At 43.5% G+C, this 24,197-nt stretch overlaps 1 protein-coding gene and 1 long non-coding RNA gene across 6 annotated transcripts in view; both read right to left on the reverse strand.

Moving 5' to 3' along the window:
* The window catches only part of INO80D (INO80 complex subunit D), a 95,658-nt gene extending 87,701 nt beyond the window's left edge, over positions 1 to 7,957 (reverse strand). For 2 of the 5 annotated variants that reach the window (XM_005574035.4, XM_015432623.4), the window contains exon 1: positions 7,575 to 7,957. Coding sequence is in view for 1 of the 5 variants with exons in the window: in XM_015432621.4 (XP_015288107.1) it covers positions 6,993 to 7,047 (55 nt within the window). In the remaining 4 variants the exon portion in view is untranslated. Of the gene's footprint in view, positions 1 to 6,719; positions 6,910 to 6,992; positions 7,291 to 7,574 lie in introns of those variants that run through there. The other 3 variants (XM_015432622.4, XM_005574038.5, XM_015432621.4) reach the window with 2 other exon arrangements.
* A 9,337-nt stretch (positions 7,958 to 17,294) lies between these two features.
* Positions 17,295 to 18,211, reverse strand: LOC141408218 (uncharacterized). Its single transcript, XR_012421405.1, has 2 exons — positions 18,095 to 18,211; positions 17,295 to 17,358 (listed from the first exon to the last, which is right to left on the reverse strand). It is a non-coding gene; the product is annotated as an uncharacterized lncRNA (long non-coding RNA).
* Positions 18,212 to 24,197: the final 5,986 nt, after the last annotated feature.

Raw genomic sequence — 24,197 nt, forward strand, 5'->3', positions numbered from 1 at the left:
GTGAGCCGAGATCGCGCCACTGCACTCCAGCCTGGGCAACCTGGGCAACAGAGAGAGACTCCGTCTCAAAAAAAAAAAAACTACCGTTAGAAGCAGTTAAGTAGTGGTTTATTTGTATTATCATTTTGATCTAGAATCTGTAGGACTAAAACACATTCTCTAGCTGTTAGTGGTTTTCTGAATAGTTTCCTATAATCCTCATTAAAAATCTAATATCAAAAATATTTCCTACATTCTGTAGAGCACTTAAATACTAATGTTCTTGGGATGGAAAACACTAGCAGAATGAGCACAGTTTGACTGATCTGGGTACAGTATTTATTAGTTCAGTTAATAATCCTTCACAACAAATGCTTTCTGAGTTCTTATCCATGTCACAGTCACTCTCTGTTGTTACAGAAACCCTGCATTACAGGACAAGAGGAAAGAAGAAAAACTAAGTTGCAGCTCTACTCCTCAAAGTTCTTTTGTTCTAAAAATCTGAAACTAATGGCCTCTTTGTTACTGAATTCCACATACACTTTTCCGTCTTCAGCTAACTGGACCTCTCTGCGGCATCTGACACTGCTGACCACTTTCTCTTTCTTGAAAATCTCTCCTTTCTGACCAGTCAGTGGGTTCTTTTCTCTTGGCCCCCTTGCTTCCATGCCAGTATACTCCAAAGTTCATTTAATCTTACTTTACAGGGGTGCAAGATGAAATGCCTACATGGGCTGGAAGAGTAGGCCAGGGGCATTCTTTGGCAAACTTTGCTCAAATTATTTCAGCAAGTTGTTGCAAAGTTTAAAAAAATAAAAAAGGTAGACCCAGAACTTCCAGCTCTTTCGTGTTTTTAAAAAAAGATAGGGCCGGGCACAGCGGCTCAGGCCTGTAATCCCAACACTTTGGGAGACCAAGGCAGGTGAATCACCTGAGGTCAGGAGTTCAAGACCAGCCCGGCCAACATGGTGAAACCCCGTCTCTACTAAAAATACAAAAATTAGCCGGCGTGGTGGCACGTGCCTATAGTCCCAGTTACTCAGGAGGCTGAGGCAGCCGGGCATGGTGACTCACACCTGTAATCCCAGCACTTTGGGAGGCCAAGGCAGGTGGATCATGAGGTCAGGAGTTCAAGACAAGCCTGGCCAAGATGGTGAAACCCTGTCTCTACTAAAAACACAAAAATTACCAGGTGCAGTGGTGGGCTCCTGTAATCCCAGCTACTCGGGAGGCTGGGGCAGAGAACTGCTTGAATCTGGGAAGCAGAGATTGCAGTGAGCCAATCGCACCACTGCACTCTAGGCTGGGCGACAGAGTGAGATTTTGTTTCAAAAAAGAAAAGAAAAAGACATGTAACCCTAAGTTATTTTATAAATCTGTTTCCTCATATATGAAAAGGCACTGATGAAAAATCAGAGACCATCCCAAAAAGGGTAGGTCAAACAAAACATTTCTATAGGCTTACTTTTATCTTTTTTTTTTTTTTTTTTTTTTTTGAGACAAGTTCTCCCTTTGCCGCCCAGGCTGAAGCGCAGTGGTGTGATCAAGGTTCACTGCAACCTTGACCTCCTGAGTTCAAGTGATCCTCTCACCTCAGCCTCCTGAGTAGCTGGGACTACAAAAATGCACTACCACACCTGGCTAATTTTGTATTTTTTGTAGAGACAGGGTTTCACCATGTTGCCCAGGCTGGTCTCAAACTCCTGAACTCAAGTGATCTGCCCACCTTGGCCTCCCAAAGTGCTGGGACTACAGTTGTGAGCCATGGTAACAAGCCTACCCCAGGTTTCAAACCAAATGTATACAACTGCATATGTGGATTTTTCTGGAGAAGTGTCTAACACTAAGAACCACTGACTAGCCCAAATTTATCTCCTTCTGCCATTTCAGCTGCCATCTGTGAGGATGAGTCCCAGCTTTACATCCAGTCCACCTGAGATCGCCTTACCTCCTTAACCTGCCTCTGCCGCCACCTCCTCTTAATTGCCATTGCCACCACCTTAGTTCAAACCCTCTTCAAATCTCTTGTCAGGAGCTGCTTCACTAGTCTAATTACAGTCTTGTTCTCTTTTTTCCTACTCTGTACAACTCAAATCCTCTAAATCTCAAGTAATTTATGTGGCCAAAGGCTTTCAGGGTGTGCCTGTAACATAAAAGAAATCCAAACTCCTTACCCTAACACAGAAACTCCTTAGGTCCTAGCCAGACTGACCTTTCCCTCTCACTATTTATTCCCCTCCTCCTCCAACTCCAGGGCGGTAACAGAACCATAATTTGCAACACAGGATAGTCTTTTGTCCCTAAACTGTGATTCCTACTTACAGGTCACACCTTCTGGAATGCCTAACTCCTCCCATTCGCTTAGGACAGAAACTTCCCCTGTAAAGCCCTCACTTTAAAACCTAGCCTGCCCTTTAGGCCAGAATAGAAGAATATTCCTCCAGGCTAAGCTATCACTTAACATTCACATTGACATTGTAAATGTCAGCTTATTTTTCTTCTCCAATAGACTAAAAACTCCTCAAGGGCAGAGAATGTGTCTTTGTATTGCAAAGCTCAGAGCTACAACAAAGAAGCTAATCTGTTAAATGAATGAACCGGCAGCTGCTCCTACCAATCAAGTCACGTAAACATGCCCAGGACTCTAAAGTGAGCCTATCAAGGCCACAAACTGCTCAGTGCCTTCAAAACCACGCAACACTATGGTTCGTGGGGACTCCCAAGAATACTTCAAAACCTGAAAGAGGGGAACAAAGAGTGAAGCAAACCCACCTTAAGCTCCTTTGCCCTTGGTGTACTTACCATACCTTTATATTGGCCAGTTCCAAATTCAAACAGCAGAGACTACACTAACACGAAGCCGCTGAAACTGAACATACTGCACAATTTTTTACTGGCAAAAATAGATTTATTTGCCCCATTAAAGTAATTATAATATTCTTTCTGTACTCAAATACTTATTAGTATTATTAATATATACTGAGGCAAGAACTCATTAAAAATTCACATCAAGAATATTAAAAATCTTAAAAAAAAAAAAGTTATGTACCAGAAAAAGTTATGCACCAAGAAAATATAAAGGTTATGCTCCAGGAACCATTCTAAAGGCTTTATGTTCAATTCCTCATTGAGTCTTCACAGCAACCCTATGAAGTAGGTACTATTATTATCCCCTTTTACAGATGAAGAAAACTGAGACTTAATCAGATTAAGTAATTGTCATGATCCACCTAGGGAGACTGAGGCGGGCAGATCCCTTGCATCCAGGAGTTTGAGACCAGCCTGGGCAACATGGGGAAACCCCGTCTCTACCAAAAATACAAAAATTAGCCTTGTATGGTGGCACACACCTGTAGTCCTTGCTGACTACAGGCACACTTGAGGAGGATCACTGGAGCCCAGGAGGTTGAGGCTGCAGTGAGCTGTAATCATGCCACTGTACTCCAGGCTGGACAACACAGTGAGCCCCTGACTCAAAAAAAAAAAAGAAAGAAAAGTGGGCTAGTGGAATTAACATTTAATTAATACTATTATGGGCCAAACACATGGCTATCTCATCTAACCCTTATATCGAAGAATTTTATTCCCATTTTCAGTTAAAGAAACCAAAGATTAAGTAAATTGCCCAGCGAAGGACTGGGATCAGAACTCAAAAAGCCCAGTCTAAAGGTGTCACTGTAGGATGTCATGCTACAAATAAAATTTCACCAAAAACTCGTCTTTTTTTTTTTTTTTTTTTTTTTTTTGAGACGGAGTTTCGCTCTTGTTGCCCAGGCTGGAGTGCAATGGTGCAATCTCGGCTCACTGCAACCTCCGCCTCCCAGGTCCAAGCGATTCTCCTGCCTCAGCCTCCCGCGTAGCTGGGGTTACAGGCATACGCCACCACACCCAGCTAATTTTAATTTCGTATTTTTGGTAAAGACGGGGTTTCTCCATGTTGGTCAGGCTGGTCTCGAACTCCCGACTGCCTCAGCCTCCCAAAGTGCTGGGATTACAGGCGTGAGCCATAAAGTGCTGGGATTACAAGCGTGAGCCATCGCGCCCAGCCTAAAAACTCATCTTAAATCACATTCTGTGAAAGGATGAGAACCAAGTAGTCTGTCACCTTACGTGCAAGGAGGGAACAGAGTGAGGCTTAAGGTTTTAAATTGAGTATTTCCTCAGTATCTCAAACTAGCCAGGAGCATTGTCAAAAATCAGCCTTTACAGTCAGGACCTCTGGGACAAACTCTTGCTTGAAGGAGTGAGGAGACTCTGCTGCTGTTTGTTTTGCCTAGCACAGAGCTGCATGTATAAGTTAAACTGACTTAGCATTGGGGACAATTTGCTGCCTCCAACCCAGTCTCACCTATTCAACCATTGTTTTACCAGTTACCGGGTGTGGGGGAGGGGGGAAGAGAATTGTCTGAGAATATTGTTCTAACTGTAATCAAATATAAATGACTTTTCATTAGCCATAACCACCGTACCAAACCTGGAGAGTGAGAGCTGCTAACCCTCAAAGAACATCTCAGGTATGAACAAATAGTTTAGCATTTTTTTGAAATGTCAATTTTGGGTGCTCTCAGAAATGTTTAATTCCTTCTAAACTAAAATTTTTTATTTCTCTAAAAACAGTAGCAACATAATTTGCTGAGAAAACGTCAGAATGGGGTATACAAATTTTCTCCTAAAAATCTTCCAGAGGAAAGAAAACTTGATTATTTCAGACTTGTAATTATACTAACCATTTACTTTTTAAACTAACATTTAATAGTAAACAAGCATATTCCCTTAGTAATTTAAAGTTAATTCAGTATTTGACCTGAAAATCTTTTATTAATTTCAAATGGAATGTAACTTTTAAAAGTATCAAACCTGTCATTCCTTCAGGAAATAAAGTAGCCCATTAGGAAATCAGGTTAGGAAATTAATACATGTTTGAGATAGGGTGGGAAAAAGTACAAAACTTTTTTGGTATTTGTACATATATAGTTTTGGAAAGCTTAGGAATGTGAAATCAACAATACACCTTTGAATACCAAATAATGAGGCAATAATTTTTTTCAAACCTTAAAATGTCCCAAGAAAAACGACTAAGAATGATTTTTTTCCATTCAGTATATGCTCTAAAAATAAGGACAAACTATAATAGAAGTAACGATTTTTGGCACACGTTTATGAAAATGTCCAAGTCAATAAGCAATTTCAATTAATCAACAAACTTAAAACAACCATTACATGTAATTTGCATTTTTGTATCAGATCCATACAATCTCAAATATCAAGATTTTCTTAAGCTCAATGCTAAATGACCGGGTATCTACCATTGTGGAGAAAAAGAATTTGATCTCAGGCAGACCAAAGGAAACGAAAGGCACACACCTAGAAGAATCACATGAGTCTCACTTCGAAGCCTCACAGAAGTCAGCACTGAAAGTCGTGGGTTACCCATTGCCCTGCAAGTGGCAGCTTTTCACTAACAGTGCTGGGGGTACTGAGCGGGCAGAATGTGGGACATCTCCTGCCAGCAAACTCCAGCCTGCTACCAAGCAGGACACCGCACACAAACACAACACTCTGCCCTAAGCTCACCAAAAAAAAAAAAAAAAAAAAGGAAAAAGCCAACAATTAAACGATGCAAAATAACCTCTCCAAACACGCCCACAATGGGGGCTGGCAGTGGGGGGTGGAAGGGTTCATTAACATTTCAATTTCAACACTCAACAACAACAAGGAGGTAAGCATAGCCACGGGAAACATCCTGTCCCTGAAAGCGGAAAATTGACATTTGAAAATTTATGTTTATTACTTTTAACGTTCAGAGCTCAGGGCACCAAAATAGAGCTAAAATTGAATCAATTTAAACAGAAAACATACGTGTGTGTGTGTGTGAAAATATGTATGTGTATATATATGCATATGAAATATATACATACACATATATATTTTATATTTTTTTCCGTTTAAATGTTATACATACACACAACCCCCGCCAAAACCAAAGTAGTTTTCCGAGGTTCCGAGGGCTCTTCCACAGACCCTTCGGAGTTATGGCAATAACAAGTTTAGGTTTCCTTAAAATCTCCATTATTCTATTTCTAGGTCGAATATAAGAATGTCACATAAATCTAAATAGTGATTATCAGAATAAATGAACTACTGATCCTTAAACTGTAGACCTTGTTTCGGGAGCTGCCCTGCCCACTTCCTCTCCCTCCTCCCAATCCCGGAGGCTTCCAAGCCATCTGACAACCACGTCTCCCCCTTGGGATCTGTTCCGGTGTTGGTTTTACCGGACAGTGACCAAAAAGGAGGGGAAACTCCTACATCTGGGGACTGCTCCAGAAACCCTGCCTGATCCTGCCCCTCTCACTGACAGTCTCCTCGCTGCTCCCTACATCTTCCTCTCCGCCGGAGCTGTCCAGAAGGGGGATTTTGGACCCAAAGGAATCGGGATGAAAGGGGGTGGGTACTCAAGCTGAAAATAACACCCCCAGTTGGTGGGGTAAGGGCTAAAAAAGGCAATAGGGAAAGACTGGCCGGCAGAAACACCACCTGAGTTTACCTCCTCCTTCCCACCCCAAAAACCCCAGTCACTAATAAAGCTAAGAAACCCCTTGCAAACTTTTCCAAACCGGAAGAGAAGGCCCTCTCCCCAACCTGGGGGGCTCTAGGGGGAACAGGCTGGAGTTAGCAGCCCCGAACGGGCTCGCGGGGAGTTGGGTGGGGCGCGGGCGAGGGGTGCAGGGGCGGAGTACCTTCTTCAATGGACAGGAACTGGCAAAGAGTTTCAAAATAGCCGAGTGCGCTCCCCCACGCCCTGGGGGGGTCCCGGGCGCTAGGACCAGGGCTCCCCGGAGAGACAGCGGCCCCCAATTCCGACCTAAAAGGAAACTTTCTGGGCCGCGGCTGCACCTGACTCCTCACCGCCCCTCCACCCGACCCCACGCCCGCCAGGCCGCCCGCCCCGCCCCGCCCCGGCCTGGCCGTCCGGAGCGCGGAGGAGGGGGATAAATAAATTCAACTCTTACCGGAATCTGGGGGGCGTCTGCGAGAGACCGGGGGAAAGGGGGGCCGGGCGCTCATTCCCCACTCCCCACTCCTAGGCCCTGACGCCCCTGTCCCGGCAGCCCGGGCCTGCCGCCCCGCGGGAGAGCCTCCGGGCCGGCGCGGGATTCGGCCCCGCAGCGCCGCTGTCCCACCTGGAGGCCCCGGGGGACTCGAGGGGGCGCGCGGAGGCCCGGGGTGCGGGGGCAGGGCGCGGCCCCCGTGGGGCCTACCGGCCCGAGGCCTACCGGCGCCCCCCCATCTCGCCGCACACCCCCACCTGGCCCGCGCAGGCCGCACCGCTCGCCCCACTCCGGCTCCGGCTGGACCCCTGCCCGCCCGCCGTCGCCGCCCGCGGGCGCCCCGGAGGCCCTCAGGCCCCCGGCCTCCACCACCCGGGCGCCGGCCCCACTCACCCTTTCATTCTCCGCCCGGGGCCTGGCGTGGGCCGGCGAATCCCCGGCCTCACGTAAGCGCGCTCGCCGCCCGCCCAGCCTGCGCGGCCCAGCCCGCCGCCCTACGGGAGCCCGGGGATGTGGGCCGGGCCTGGGGCCGCCTCTGCTTACCTTTCAGTTGCTTTTTTTTTTCTCCTTCCCCCCTGTTCCCTCGGCTGGGCTGACAGATCAGAGTGAGAGGCGCTGGCAATGGACTAGGAAGCTCGGCTGCCGCTGCTACTGCTCCCCCCTGGGCTCCGGCGAGAGCCTTTCCCTGTCAAGCAAGAGGGGTGAGGATCATATTTTTATTTTGGAAACTAAAAAGTGCTCCCAGGGTCGGTGATTATTAAGGGGAAATCCCTGAATATACTCTCCAGCCAAGAAGGCAGGGCTGCCGGGGCTGTACAAGAAGAGGCAGCAGCCTCCTACAGCACCACTACAGGCACTGCGAGGACATAACACCAGAGAGCTGCTCCTCTGCCCTCCGAAACGACAACTTTCCTACCATCTTGGAGGCAGAGCAAAGGGGGGCCAGGGGGAAAAGTGCACCCGCTCCCGATAAAGTACAAATTTTTACTCCTCATCTCTGGGAAAAAGTCCACACTGGCAGTCTACACCGGCGCCTGGGGGAGAAAGCAGGGAAGAAACTGGGGGTGCATGAGAAACGTTTTCATTTGCTCCAGGGGGAAAAATGTTTCTGCATCTTCTGATGGAAAGAAATCATTACAAGACACAGGTTTTCCGGTGATTACTGTATTCTGTTTTCTATTTCTAATTTTTTTCATGTTAGTGACAGTGATATTTTAATATTTTTTCAGGCCAATAATAATCTTTCTCCATTACAGGGCTAAGTTCTGTGGCTGGTGGTCAGTTTGTAAATTTGTACTTAAAGAGACTTAATAGTAACTTCATTTATTTGTCTAGTTGTTATTGTATATATAAATATTTACATGTTTTCATATATTGCATATGAAAATTTGTTACATGTTACTCTCAAAACTGAGATTGCTGTAAGACAATTGTAAAAAACATGTCTTTCGTCTCTGTCTCAAAGCAATGTAAATAAAACCTATGGACTGTCCAGAAAGGCATGATACAGTGTGTCATTTTCCACAGTGCAAATAAAGGCAGATATCACTGGGGATTTACAAACGACCCCTGTTTCTGGAAATTCTGTTATGAAGAAAGGATACAGTAAACCTGGAAAGAGATTTTAAAGACAGCTTTAGATTTTTCTTTAAGTAAAATAGTTTATTAAGAATTATATCCAGGCATTTAATTTTTTTATTTATTTAGATTCTTTAAACTCTAGCTAGATTTTGGTGTATTACACATGTTGCTGTCTGCTTTTTGTGTCACAGAATTGAGAAATGTGGCTATTTTTGTTAGTTAGTTCAGAACTTCCAATGTGCTGCCAGCATGTATGAGTGACTTTTTGTATATTGCAGTGGATGTCATGAATTTACTTTTTTAAATGAGCAAAGCTTAATAGATAAATGGGATCAGAGTTAAACAATGCTGTTAGCATAGAGGTGAGAGGGACAAAGGATACCCATTTGCATCAATTCCAATAGAACGCTTGTTGGAGGATAATGAATTGCAGAGACATTTTTCAATTTTTGTGAAGAAAGAGAAAAATAATAGAAAATGAATGGACTATCTTTGTATGTTCTACTGGGGATGATGATTTAAATCTTGTATTGAAAGTTACTTTTCTGACACATGTTGACTAACCTGGCAGGAATGAATTTGTTATATTAGTGCCCTGAATCAGTAGAATATTTAATTTCTTTGTAAAATTTATTACTCAGCATTTAGAAGTAACTTCCAAATTTAGAAATTGTCCTAATTTAAAAGCGAGTTGATGTAATGCATATATCGAATATTTATTAGTTTCTAGCTGAACCTTTATCATATAACTTTGAATATAGTACTTACCTAAATATTCTGGATTTTCTTCTGTGGTTTTTTTCCTCTCTGTTTGGTGGAAAAGTTAAGTAAAATTAACTGATTCTTACCATCTTCGAAAACTCAGTTGTGAAGTTATGTTCTATTTACAATATATTTTTTAAACATTTAGACATCAAACACATTAGTTATCACAAGGAAAATTACTTTCCTTCTAGTGAAATTGAAAAACGTGTTTTCTAACAACTTATTTTTCTTTATATAAGACATGACTTTATAGATATGTTTTGAATTTTTCAGGAAATTAAAATGTGTTTGGCCAGATTCCATGGCTTATGTCTGTAATCCCAGCACTTTGGAAGGCCTAGGTGAGAGTATTGCTTAACCCCAGGAGTTTGAGACCAGCCTGGGCAACCAAGCAAGACCCTTTCTCCAAAAATTAAAATTAAAATAAAATGTGCTTGTTTGCATTAAGCTGGCTACACCCTTTTTTGCAATACCCCTTGTGACCAAAGAAACCAGTGGATAGGGCTATGCTGCATCAGCTTAGCATTTCAGTGCTTTCCTCTTTATAAAGTTTGACTTCTGCTTAGCTATAATCTATGATACTTATCCATCAATTGAGCGAAATATTCAAGACTTGAGGCCAGGCACGGTGGCTCACGCCTGTAATCCCAGCACTTTGGGAGGCCGAGGTGGGTGGATCACTGAGGTCGGGAGTTCGAGACCAGCCTGGCCAACATGATGAAACCCTATCTCTACTAAAAATATAAAAATTGGCCGGGCACAGTGGCTCACGCCTGTAATCCCAGCACTTTGGGAGGCCGAGGCGGGTGGATCATGAGGCCAGGAGATCGAGACCATCCTGGTTAACACGGTGAAACCCCGTCTCTACTAAAGATACAGAAAATTGGCCGGGCGTGGTGGCGGGCGCCTGTAGTCCCAGCTACTCGGGAGGCTGAGGCAGGAGAATAGCGTGAACCTGGGAGGCAGAGCTTGCAGTGAGCTGAGATCACACCATTGCACTCCAGTCTGGGCGACAGAGTGAGACTCCGTCTCAAAAAAAAAAAAAAAAAAAAAGATACAAAACTTAGCTGGGTGTGGTGGCAGGCGCCTGTAATCCCAGCTACTCTGGAGGCTGAGACAGGAGAATCACTTGAACTGGAAGGCGGAGGTTGCAGTGAGCTGAGATCGCACCATTGCACTCCAGCCTGGGCGACAAGAGAAACTCTCAAAAAAAAAAAATTGCTATGTCTGATTTGTAGAATCTGCAAATGCTAACAAAACTGATACGATTTTTATTGTTTTTTTTTTTTTAATTTTTTAATTAATTTATTTTTTTTTGAGACGGAGTGTCACCACATTGGCCAGGCTGGTCTTGAACTCCTGACCTCAGGTGATCCGCCGGTCTCTGCCTCCCAAAGTGCTGAGATTACAGGCGTGAGCCACCACACCCGGGCTAAAACTACTGATACAATTTGAGGAAGCTATTTTTTTTTCCCAATAAAGTTTCCACTACTCAGATTTGGCTACATTATTGAGCACTTAATGCATCTTGATAACCTTGTTGGATGCTTTTATCTATGTTTTCTTATTTAATTCCTGTAAGAGCTCCAAAAAGTATTACATTTTTCTTTTCTTTAAAAAAAAAATACAGATGGGATAATTGTCTTTCCTGTCAGGGATCATGTACCTTCTTGGCCCAAAAGCTTTCCAGTAAGATTCTCAATTCTCCTGGTTTAGAGTGTCCAAGGTGCCTGTCACAATTCTGTGCACTATGCCTGAAGTGCTAGGTTCCTGCTCTACGCTCTTTGCCAAAAACAAACTGAGTAGCCAACTGTTGGAGCCCCCTTCCTTCATTGGTGGCAACCAGTCGCTTATTTCACATGCATGAAGTCTAGCACCTAATCTATCAGTTGTTTTGAGGAATGCAAATAAATAACAAAAATAACAAACGCATTATGATTAACAGAGACTTTATTCCTGATCCTGAAAATGAGCACTATACGTTATAAATCATTAACTTACTCTATTATGCCTTCATTTCACAAATAGCCGTTTGGCCTTTAGTTGAAGTAGGAAATGCTTGCCTTAATTTTTTTTTTTTTTTTTGAGACCAAGTCTCGCTCTGCCCAGGCTGGAGTGCAGTGGCGCGATCTCGGCTCACTGCAACCTCCGCCTCTGGAGTTCAAGCTATTCTCCTGCCTCAGCCTCCTGAGTAGCTGGGATTACAGGTACCCACCACCACACCCGGCAAATTTTTATATTTTTAGTAGAGATGGGGTTTCACCCTGTTGGCCAGACTGGTCTCAAACTCCTGACCTCGGCCTCCCAAAGTGTTGGGATTACAGGTGTAAGCCACTGCACTCGGGCAATACTTTTTTTAAAATTATTTTTATTATTATTTTTTACATAGAGATGGTGTCTTGCTATATTGCCCAAGCTAGTCTGAAACTCCTGAACTCAGGCGATCCTCCTCCCTCAGCCTCCCAAAAGTGCTGAGATTACAGGTGTGAGTCACCTTGCCCAACAACCTTAATAATTTTAATATCATTAGAATCTTTAATTGATCTACCTTTTGGTATTACTTATTTTAGTTTTCTTTCTTTCTTTCTTTTTTTTAAGACAGAGTCTCACTCTGTTGCCAGGCTGGAGTGCAGTAGCGTGATTGCAGCTCACTGCAACCTATGAATCCCAGGTTCAAGCGATTTTCCTGCTTCAGCCTCCTGAGTATCTGGGACTACAGGTATGCACCACCACGCCCAGCTAGTTTTTGTATTTTTAATAGAGAGGGGTTTCACCATGTTGGCCAGGATGGTCTCCATCTTGATCTCATGATCTACCCCCCTCGGCCTCCCAAAGTGCTGGAATTACAGGCATGAACCACTGCACGCTGCCTAATTATTTTCTAAAAATTGACCACATTACTATGTATACTAAAAAGTTATTAAGAAAATATCAGCCAGGCACGGTGGCTCATGCCTGTAATCTCAATACTTTGGGAGGCCAAGGTGGGCGGATCACCTGAGGTTAGGAGTTCAAGACCAGCCTGGCCAACATGGTGAAAACCCATCTCTACTAAAAATACAAAAATTAGCCTTCCAGCTACTAGGAAGGCTGAGGCAGAAGAACCTCTTGAACCCAGGAGGCGGAGGTTGCAGTGAGCTGAGATCGCACCACTGCACTCCAGCCTGGGCAACAGAGCAATACTGTTTCAAAAAATTAAAAATAAAAAAACTCCAGGGAGCCGGGCACGTTGGCTCACGCCTGTAATCCCAGCACTTTGGCAGGCCGAGGCGGGTGGATCACGAGGTCAGGAGATCGAGACCATCCTGGCTAACACGGTGAAAACCCTGTCTCTACTAAAAATACAAAAAATTAGCTGGGCGTGGTGGCAGGTACCTGTAGTCCCAGCTGCTCAGGAGGCTGAGGTAAGAGAATGGCATGAACCTGAGAGGCGGAGCTTGCAGTGACCCGAGACCGCACCACTGCACTCCAGCCCGGGCAACAGAGTGAGACTCTGTCTCAAAAAAAAAAAAAATTAAAATAAAAAAACTCCCAAGGAGATGAGGGAATAGAAATGGGGTATGTACATAGCCTGAAAGTTTTCAAAGCCACACTATTATGATGGCCATAGACTCAAATTTTTTTCACTTTAAAGCCTTTCTGTTTTGCAAACATTTGTTGGTAATGTTTCTACCTAAAACAAAGATTTTGGTTTTATTGTGGTTACAAGAAAGTATTTCTGAGATAAACACTGTATTTAGCCAACATACACATCATAGCTTTAGACTGACTATGAAATTTCTTTTCAAAGATTCAAGGCTCTGGGCATGGTGGCTCACACCTGTAGTCCCAAAACTTTAGGAGGCTGAGGAGGGAGGATCACTTGAGCCCAGAAGTTGGAGGTCACAGTGAGCTGTGATCACACTACGGCACTCCAGCCTGGGCAACAGAGTGAGAGCCTGTCTCAAAAAAAAAGGCCGGCGTGGTGGCTCACATCTGTAATCCCAACACTTTGAGAGGCCGAGGCGGGTGAATCATGAGGTCAGGAGTTTGAGACCAGCCTGGCCAACATGGTGAAACCTTGTCTCTACTAAAAATACAAAAAATTAGCTGGACATAGTGGCGGGCGCCTGTAATCCCAGCTACTCAGGAGGCTGAGGGAAGAGAATCGCTTGATCCTGGGAGGTGGAGGTTGCAGTGAGCCAAGATCACACCACTGCACTCCAGCCCAAACAACAGATGAGACTCCGTCTCAAAAATAATAATAATAAAATATATATATATACACACACACACACACACACTTATTATGTATATATATTTATATATTCAGCTGTAGTCAAAATAAACATGAGCATTGATCAGGTAATCTCCCTAATGCTAACATCTAACCTGAGGCAGTTAGACCTCTGATTTCATACCAGAAGCCAAGAAGTGGGTTTTTGGTTTTGTTTTTTTTTTTTTGAGACGGAGTCTCACTCTGTCGCCCAGGCTGGAGTGCTCAGCTCACTGCAGCCTTCACCTCCTGAGTTCACGCGATTCTCCTGCCTCAGCCTCCCAAGTAGCTGGGACTACAGGTGCCCGCCAATACACCCAGTTAATTTTTTGTATTTTTAGTAGAGACGGGGTTTCACCATGTTGGTCGGGCTGATCTCGAACTCCTGACCTCGTGATTCGCCTGCCTCAGCCTCCCAAAGTGCTGGGATTACAGGTGTGAGCCACCGAGCCTGGCCTGGTTTTGTTTTTAAACCCCCACAAAGGCCAAAAGATACCCTCCAGGAACCAGATGGTCAGTGTTGTGCTGCCTTTTCATCATAGTAAAGGCGGAAAATGTGACATTGTAGACACTGTATACTATAGGCATTCTTGGGCTATTTTACTGACTCCTAACCTTGGAAAAAGTAAAACAGCTCCCCAACTGAAGTCATGTTTTCAGTAATAATTAGTAAAAAGAAACACCCCAAAGCAGTATGAACAATTGGGTGGTGGAATCAGAAGTGATAGTCAGCCTTTTCCATCTAATGAAAAAAACTGTCCCAAAAGTGGTGGTTAGCTAAAACATAGAAGTAAGGCGAGAAATCCATTGAGACCTCAGAATAATAGGCAGAGGTTAACACAAAGGTGACAGTGTTCATTTCTGCTGCATTCCTAGCTAAGAAAGCTTTTGTAGACCCGCTGGGAATTTAACCACTATTTCCATGGGAAAATAAATTCCAGGTTCCAAACAACTAATTTACAGTGATGTTCATGGGAACACAGCCCATTAATAAGTTTGGACTTCCTGTGCTATAACATCTTCGCCATGTTGTTGTTATAGACTGCCAGAGTTTGATGGTAAGAATGGGAAAATGCAGGGAAAATCCTCGCATTCAAACAAAAAAGAGTAACTATGAACACAACCCAAATAGCCTGACTTAAACTCAGGTCAAGGGAAAGATTATCAAAGATATTAAATGGCAAAGCCAGTTCTAGTACCCCAGGAAGGAAAAAAAGACCTCAGTAACTGAAAATTGTACTATTTACTCCATATACATTGAAGTTTTGCTGCTGTTGTTTTGAGATGAAGTCTTGCTCTTGTTGCCCAGGCTGGAGTGCAATGGTGCAATCTTGGCTCACTGCAACCTCCACCTCCAGGGTTCAAGCGATTCTCCTGCCTCAGCCTCTCGAGTCACTGATACTACAGGCGCCTGCCACCACGCCCGGCTAATTTGAATTTTATTTATGCATACCTGGGTGCCATATGATAGTATTATAGGTATTTGCATTTTCTTCTATTCTTAAAGAAAAAACAGGCCGGGCACGGTGGCTCACGCCTGTAATCCCAGCACTTTGGGAGGCCGAGGCGGGCGGATCACAAGGTCAGGAGATCGAGACCACGGTGAAACCCCGTCTCTACTAAAAATACAAAAAAAAAAAATTAGCCGGGCGCGGTTGTGGGCGCCTGTAGTCCCAGCTACTCGGGAGGCTGAGGCAGGAGAATGGCGTGAACCCAGGAGGCGGAGCTTGCAGTGAGCCGAGATCGCGCCACTGCACTCCAGCCTGGGCTGGGCGACAGAGTGAGACTCCGTCTCAAAAAAAAAAAAAAAAAAAAAAAAGAAAAAACAGATAAGAGTCTACTAAAAATTACTAGATCTCATCCTTCTACTAGGTTAATGTTCTTTTTGCACCACACATCTAGTCATGGCCATTCTTGTTCTCATGCCTGTATTCTTGTTTTGGTGCTCTCTGTTCTCAGCTCTGCCAATTAAATCCCACTCTGCTCTGATGACTTGCTCACAGTCTTGTCCCTGAAGCCTTCTGATGCCAAGCTGTCTATACTGACCTTATTGTTACTCTAATACCTTGAGTTGTTTTCTAGCTTTTGTTAGTTTTGGGGGGTTTTTTCTACATGTGCAACAGGAGCTGTAGTGATTAATAGCTTGATCTCTGGAGTCAAGGCCATCTGATTTGGAAACTTGGCTCTACCATTTTCCTACTGTATAATCCTGGGCAAGCTCCTCATGTAGTCTGTTTTATGCTGCTATAACAGAATGCCACAGACTGAGAAATTTATAAAGAAGAGAAATTTATTTCTTACACTTCTGGAGACAGGAAGTCCAAGAGCATGGCGCTGACATCTGACAATTGTCTTTTTGTTGTGTTATCCCATGGCAGAAGGCAGAAGGTCAAGAGAGCACATGTGTGAGGGGGGAAAGTGGGGAGGAAGGAGAGGAAGGTGGCAGAACTTATCCTTTTATCAGGAACCCACTCCCACAATAACTCACCTACTTCTGTGATAACAGCATGAATCCATTCAGTAGGGCAGAGCTCTTATGACCTGATCACCTCATAAAGGTCCCACCTCTCAACCTCATTGCTTTGGGGATTAAGTTTCCAACATATAAACCTCGGGAGACACATTCAGACCATAGCACTTCTTACCCTCTCAGTTTCCTCATTTGTAAAACTAGAGATAATAATAGTACCTGCCTCACTGGGGTATTCTGAGGATTAAATGGCATAGTGGGTAAAGCACAAGGTTCCAGCATTTTAGTAGAGGTGGGGTTTCACCATGTAAGGATGGTCTCGATCTCCTGACCTTATGATCCGCCTGCTTTGGCCTCCCACAAAGTGCTGGGATTACAGGCGTGAGCTGCCGCGCGCAGCCCCAGATAGTCTTAAATACCCAGATAACTGATAGAATTTTAAGTTTAGCTGAGATTTTGGTGCCCTTCAGACTCAATCAAGGTCTTAAAATACAAAAAGGGGTTCAGAAAGAGTACATAGAGAATACACCACAAGCCAGGCACAGTGGCTCATGTTTGCAATCCTAGCACTTTGGGAGGCCAAGGTGGGAGGATCACTTGAGGCCAGGAGTTTGAGACCAGCTTGGCCAACATAGTGAGACCATGTATCTACAAAAAATTTTAAAAATTAGCCAGTTGGCAGGCCAAAGCAGGCAGATCACCTGACGTCAAGAGTTCGTGACCAGCCTGGCCACCGTGGTGAAACCCCGTCTTACAACATAGCCAGGTGTAGTGGTGCACACCTGTGATCCCAGCTGCTCGAGAGGCTGAGGCAGGAGAATCGCTTGAACCTGGGAGGCGGAGATTGCTGTGGGCCTAGATCACACTACTGCACTGCAGCCTGGGCAATAGAGGAGACTCTGCCTCCAGTATATATATACACACCTATACACACACATACACACACACGTATATACACATACATATATACATATATATGTATATGTGTGTGTGTATATATATGTATATGTATGTGTGTGTATACATGTGTGTGTATGTGTGTGTATATTTTGTGTGTGTGTGTGTGTGTGTGTGTGTATATATATATATGCCACTTGTGGTGGCATGAGCCTATAGTCCCAGCTATTTGGGAGGCTGAGGCAGGAGAATCACTTGGACTGAAAATTTACAGAAGTGCCTGTAAATTACTTACAGTGTGCTAGGCACAGGTGGTAAAGATATTGGGGAAACAGCTCCTGTCTGCGAGTGTCTTCGGTCTGGCAAGAGACAAAAGAATTATTGCTTTAGGGTTATTTATTTTTATATAGATCCTTTTGAAATGTAAGCTTTTATAAACACAAGCTTTTAAAAAATACAAGCTCCATGAAGGCTAGAGATTTTGTCTTTTTTTGTTTTGTTTTGTCTGGTTTGTTCATTTGGCCTCTTGAACAGTGCCTGGGATGAAATATACACCATATATATTTGTTGGATTAATGAATATTTGAGATTTTGGATTCTTTACTATTTGATAATTAAGATATGGCTTTTAGATGGTTAAATGAGAAGGAGTCTGAGGAGTCAAGCTTGGACTTTCTAACAAACTTCACTGCAGAAGTCCAAGATGATTAGCAAAATATCTGTACAATTGAAGTTATTTCAGCCACCCTCAAGAATTATATTCCAATTGGCCATACTCTAATCTAGTTTAAAAATCTGGGAGTGGTATTAAGTATTCTTTTTCTTTTCTATTGACCTATTTCTGTTGTGCATTTCTATTGCCAAAAATACTCAAAACGTGTGCATATCCTAGGTTATTTTAAGATTACTAGCTCTACAGGTCAAAAAATTTAAAAATAGAATATAAGAGAATCACCTGGAATAAAAAGCAAACATACAAGATGAAAAAATATATATGGTTGCCATTATTGCCTTTTGTGTGGAAACTCTAGCATATTTGAGCAAACATCTTTGAGTATTCCCTTTTCATATTTTGAAGGATATGATCAGATATACCATCTGCTCCTCTGGGTAACTTGGCAGCTGTTGACTGCATTCCCTGAGTTCTGTTGTCACCATCAGTGGTTCTAGAACATAAGAACAAAAAAAGATTGTAAGAATAGCTTTCATAATCCAAGTGTCCTTTAAATCATAGAGAAAAAAAAATAAGAACCTATATTGACCAACTGGGAAAAACTAAATGAATATTTACATAATCATAAGTCATTTTAATTTTCTCTAAGGCTATTACTACGATATATCTAAATATTTTAAATGTATATATAAAGCAAGAGCAATTAAGTAATTTAATACCAACAGAATTTATACTTCAAATAGGGGGGAAAATGGATCATCTCATTTTGTGGTAAGATATACAGATGCTTCCTGTTGCCCTGTCCAGAATGATGTTAACATTAACCTCAGAGGAGGCCGTTAAGCCAGCACTGAGCTAGCCAGTAACCATTATGTCTCTCTCTATTGAGGAGGAGGGGAAGAATGATATTACCTAAATTTATGAGCTGCAAACTGAATACTTCATACAATGATCATCAATGATATGATAAGTTATCGTTCAATTTCTACAGTTTGTGTCCTTCTCTCTGAAATTAAGCTAAGAAAAAAAATTGTAGGGAAATAACAGACTCCCGTTTGCATTATTAGAAAGCTCACGTAACTGCGCTATGCAGGCCATTTGTCATTTTTTTTTTTTTCTGTTAGAAGGGAGTTTTTATTTTCTCTGAATCAAACTATTAGAGTAATACATTACTGAGTTCATTTTTGCTTCTATCTCTTTATCTTGAGTTGAGTTCCGAAAACTTGGAACATGTTCATTCTTTTAAGCTGTCTGAAAGGATTTTGTGTATTTATGGTTTTACATGCCGAGCTATTTTCCTCAGAAATTCTGACATCAAATGTGTGAATTTTTTCTCACACCAATTCTCCAACTTTCTGGACACCAACGGGGTATCCTACAATTCAATTCAATTCTGACATTAAGGACCCAGCATTAGCAGCAGCCTCCACAGGTTTTAGAGGGTCCTCAATTCCAATGCCATTCGCAAGTATCGGGTCCCCAGGTTACCCACACACACTTCTTGGCTACAAAGTCAGGGAGTTCCCACAACTTTCCCCCTTCAGTTTGATTATTTGCTACAATGACTCACAGAACTCAGAAGCACTCTTATATTAATATTTACTGGCTGTTTATAAAAGATACAACTTGTGAACAGCCAAACAGAAGAGATGCAGAGAGCAAGATATTGGCAGGGGTGCTGGAAGCCCCACGCCCTCTCCGGGCACACGACCCTCCTAGCACTTTGATGTGTTCACCAACCCAGAAGCTCCCTAAACCTGTTGGTAGGAGTTTTTATGGAGGTTTTGTCGAATCAGCATGACCAATTATTAACTCAGTCTTCAGCCCTTCTCCCTTCCCCACATATTGAGGGGATGGGCTGAAAGTTCCAGGCTTCTCATCAAGGCCTAGTCTTTCTGGTGACCAGGCCCCATCCTGAAGCTATCTAGGGCCCCAGCAAGAAACCTCAGTAGACCAAAGATGCTTCTATCAACCAGGAAATTCAAAGAGATTAAGGAGCTCTGTGTCGGAAACTGGGGACGGAGACCAAATGTTAGAACAAACAACGCTCCTATCATCCCTATTGCTCAAGAAATTGCAGTTTTAAGAGCTCTGTGTCAAAAAGCAGGGACAAAGTGCAAATAGATAGATAAATATATATATATATATATATATATATATATATATATATATATTTCTTACTATACCACACATGCTAACTCCTTATTCTGAAATAAAAGCAAAAAGCAAACACCAAACCAAAAACGAAAAGCCTCCACAATGTACAGGTGTTTTGAGGTCACATCATGATAAACCTATTGCGAATTGGAAATATTAAGTGAAAAATGCATTTAATGTACCTAATTCACCAAACATCATAGCTTAGCCTAGCCTCCCTTAAATGAGCTTGGAACACTTACAATAGCCTACAATTTGGCAGAATCATCAAACACAAAGTCATTTTACAATGAAGTGTTGGCTGGACGCAGAGACTCATGCCTATAATCCCATCACTTGGATACTGAGGCAGGAAGATTGGGTCGGGCACGGTGGTTCACGCCTGTAATCCCAGCACTTTGGGAGACTGAGGCAGGTGGATCACCTGAGGTCAGAAGTTCGAGACCAGCCTGGCCAACATGGTGAAACCACGTCTCTACAAAAAATACAAAAATTAGCTGGGCATGGTGGTGGGCACCTGTAATCTCCCAGCTACTCGGGAGGCTGAACCCAGAGACTTGCTTGAACCCGGGAGGCGGAAGTTGCAGTGAGCCAAGATCGTGTCATTGCACTCCAGCCTGGGCAACAGATCAAGACTTCGTCTCAAAAAAAAAAAAAATGGACAATTTAGTACAGATGGCCCCTGATTTACTATGATTTGATTTAGGATTTTTCAACTTTACCATGGTAACCATACAACTATTCTGTCTTTCAGTACAGAACTCAATGAATCATCCGGGCGTGGTGGCTCACGCCTGTAATCCCAGCACTTTGGGAGGCCGAGGTGAGCAGATCATGAGGTCAGGAGATCGAGACCATCCTCACTAACACGGTGAAAATACGTCTCTACTAAAAATACAAAAAATTAGCCGGGCAAGGTGGCGCGTGCCTGTAGTCCCAGCTACTCGGGAGGCTGAGGCAGGAGAATGGCATGAACCTGGGGGGCGGAGCCTGCAGTGAGCCAAGATCGAGCCACTGCACTCCAGTTTGGGTGACAGAGCAAGACTCCGTCCCAAGAAACAAAAAAGAACTCAATGAGTCACTTTTTTTCTTTTTCTTTTTTTTTCTTTTTTGACAGAGTCGTGCTGTGTTGTCCAGGCTGGAGTACAGACCTTGACTCACTGCAGTCTCGACCTCCCAGGCTCAAGTGATCCTCCCACTTCAGCTTCCTAAGCAGTGAGTAGCTGGGACCACAGGTGCTCCACTATGCCTGGCTAATTTTTTGTTTTTTTGTAGAGACAGGGTCTCAATATGTTGCCCAGGCTGGTCTCGAGCTCCTGGGCTCAAGCAATCCTGCCAAGTAGCTAGGATTATAGACATGTGCCACCACGCCCAGCATATATTTACGTTCATTAATCTGTACTATTGCATCGAAATTATTATAATGTTGAGGCATGTTAAGGTTTTTGTTTTTGTTTTGATTTTGTTTTTGTTTTGTTTTTGTTTTGAGACAGTTTCACTCTTGTTGCCCAGGCTGGAGTGCAATGGCACAGTCTTGGCTCACCACAACCTCCGCCTCCCGGGTGCAAGCGATTCTCCTGCCTCAGCCTCCCGAGTAGCTGGGATTACAGGCACATGCCACCACGTCCGGCTAATTTTGTATTTTTAGTAGAGACGGGGTTTCTTCTTGTTGGTCAGGTTGTTCCTGACCTCAAGTGATCCACCTGCCTCGGCTTCCCAAAGTGCTGGGATTACAGGCATGAGCCACCTTGCCGACTGCATGTTAAGTCTTTTGAAGCAGTCCGGACGCGGTGGCTCACGCCTGTAATCCTAGCACTTTGGGAGGCCGAGGTGGGTGGATTGCCTGAGCTCGGGAGTTCAAGACCAGTCTGGGCAACACGGTGAATCCCATCTCTACTAAAATACAAAAAATTAGCTGGGCGTGGCGGTGTGTGCCTGTAATCCCAGCTACTGGGAAGACTGAGGCAGGAGAATCTCTTGAATCCAGAGCTTGCAGTGAGCCGAGATTGCGCCACTGCACTCCAGCCTGGGTGACAGAGTGAGACTCCATCTCAAAAAAAAAAAAAAAAAAAAAAAAAAGTCTTTTGAAGCACACTAACTACTAACTCTTCCAAAATTAAGCTATCTTTTTTTTTTTTTTTTTTTTTTTTTTTTTTTTTTTTTTGAGACGGAGTCTCGCTCTGTCGCCCAGGCTGGAGTGCAGTGGCCGGATCTCAGCTCACTGCAAGCTCCGCCTCCCGGGTTCACGCCATTCTCCTGCCTCAGCCTCCCGAGTAGTTGGAACTACAGGCGCCCGCCACCGCGCCCGGCTAGGTTTTTGTATTTTTTTTTAGTAGAGACGGGGTTTCACCGTGTTAGCCAGGATGGTCTCGATCTCCTGACCTCGTGATCCGCCCGTCTCGGCCTCCCAAAGTGCTGGAATTACAGGCTTGAGCCACCGCGCCCGGCCAAAATTAAGCTATCTTAAAGGGAAATAGAATTATTAAAATGAAAACAGTAAGCAACATAACTGTTACTATTTCAGCTAAGAATCTTAAAGCACATTAGACACTTTTCATCTTAACAATTGGAAAAAACAAGTACTAGCAAGTGAATTGCTTAAGATTACATAGACTGGCCCAATTCTAGAGAGAAATAATTCAAGTATATTTTATTGTCATCTTGTTAAGTACAGACATATTCAGATTTCACCAGTTTCCCACTAATGTTCTTTTTCTTTTTTCTTTTCTTTGTTTCTTTTCTTTTCTTTTTTTGAAACAGTATCTCCCTCTGTTGCCCAAGCTGGAGTGCAGTGGCACAATCACAGCTCACTGTAGCCTTGAACTCCTAGACACAAGTGATCCTCCTACCTCAGCCTCTCAAGTAATTGGGACTGCTGACTTGAACCACCATACCTGGCTATTTTTTATTTTTTAGTACAGATGGGGTCTTGCTGTGTTGCCCAGGCTGGTCTTGAACTCCTTGATTCAAACGATCCCCTTGCTTCAGCCTCCCAAAGTCCTAGGATTACAGGCATGAGCCACTACGTTCGACCTACTGTCCTTTTTCTCTTTCGGAGAGTTCATCTTTCCTTGTCTTTCATGACCTTGACATTTTTGAAGAGTTCTAGTCAGTTACTTGGTACACTGTCTCTGAGTTTGGGCTTGTCTTATGTTTTCCCATGATTAGATGAGTTAATACATTTTTGGCAAGAATCTCAGACATAATGTCCTATCAGGGAGTACATGATGTCAAAATGTGTTATTACAGACAGTTTGTGTAGTTTTGTTTTCTTTCTTTCTTTCTCCCCCCTTTTTTTTTGGAGACTGCATCTTGCTCTGTTGCCCAGGCTGGAGTGCAGTGGGGCAGTGACAGCTCACTGCAGCCTCCACCTCGTGGGTTCAAGTGATCCTCCCACCTCAGCCTCTTGAATAGCCGGGACTACAGTCATGCATAACCACACCTAGCTAATGTTTTATTTCTTGTAGAGATGGGTTGCACTATGTTGCACATGCTGAGTTTGAACTCCTGGGCTTAAGCCATCCTGCCGTCTCAGCTTCCCAATGTGCTGGGATTACAGGTGTGAGCCACTGGGCCTGGCCACCAGTCGTATAGTTTTATATTGCTGCTGTAACAAATTACCTCAAGCCTAGCAGCTTACAACAACACCCATTTACTATCTTATCTCAAATCAGCATCTTCATAGGTTAGATGCAGATTAATGAGTTTGTTTCCACTTGCTGTTCTAACAAATTACCACTAATTGAGTAACTTAAAATAAAACAAATTTTTTGTCTTACAGGTCAGGAGGACAGAAATCTGAAATGGGTTATACTGGGTTAAAATTAAGATCTCAAAAGGCCTGCATCCCTTCTGGGGGCTATGGGAGAATCCATTCCCTTGCTTTTTCCAGCTTCTAGAAGCTAACTGCATTCCTTGGCTCATGTTCCCTTTTTCCATCTTTAAAGCCAACAGCATAGAATCTTCCAATCTGCTACCTCTGATCCTCCTGCCTCACTCTCATACAGATGTTTCTGATTACATTGGGCCCACACAGATACTCCAGGATCATCTCCCCATTTTAAGATCCTTACTTTAATCACATCTACAGAAATCCGTCTTGCCAGCTGAGGTAACATATTCACAGGTTTAGGGAATTAGAACATGGGCACTTTTGGGAGCCATTATTCTGCCTACCACATGAATATATTTAGACTAATAAGACAATCAGTCCACATAAATCAGGCAAAGGTAAAATGTCCCTTAAATAACATGTTTCTTTTTACTCTTCCTTCTTATTCCAGTGAGTAGCTTTTTTTTTTTTTCCAAGGCAGTCTTGCTATGTCATCTAGGCTGGAGTGCAGTGATGCGATCTTGGCTCATTGCAAC

Source organism: Macaca fascicularis, chromosome 12 (genome assembly GCF_037993035.2).
Source record: "Macaca fascicularis isolate 582-1 chromosome 12, T2T-MFA8v1.1".
In the NCBI taxonomy this organism is placed as follows: domain Eukaryota; kingdom Metazoa; phylum Chordata; class Mammalia; order Primates; family Cercopithecidae; genus Macaca; species Macaca fascicularis.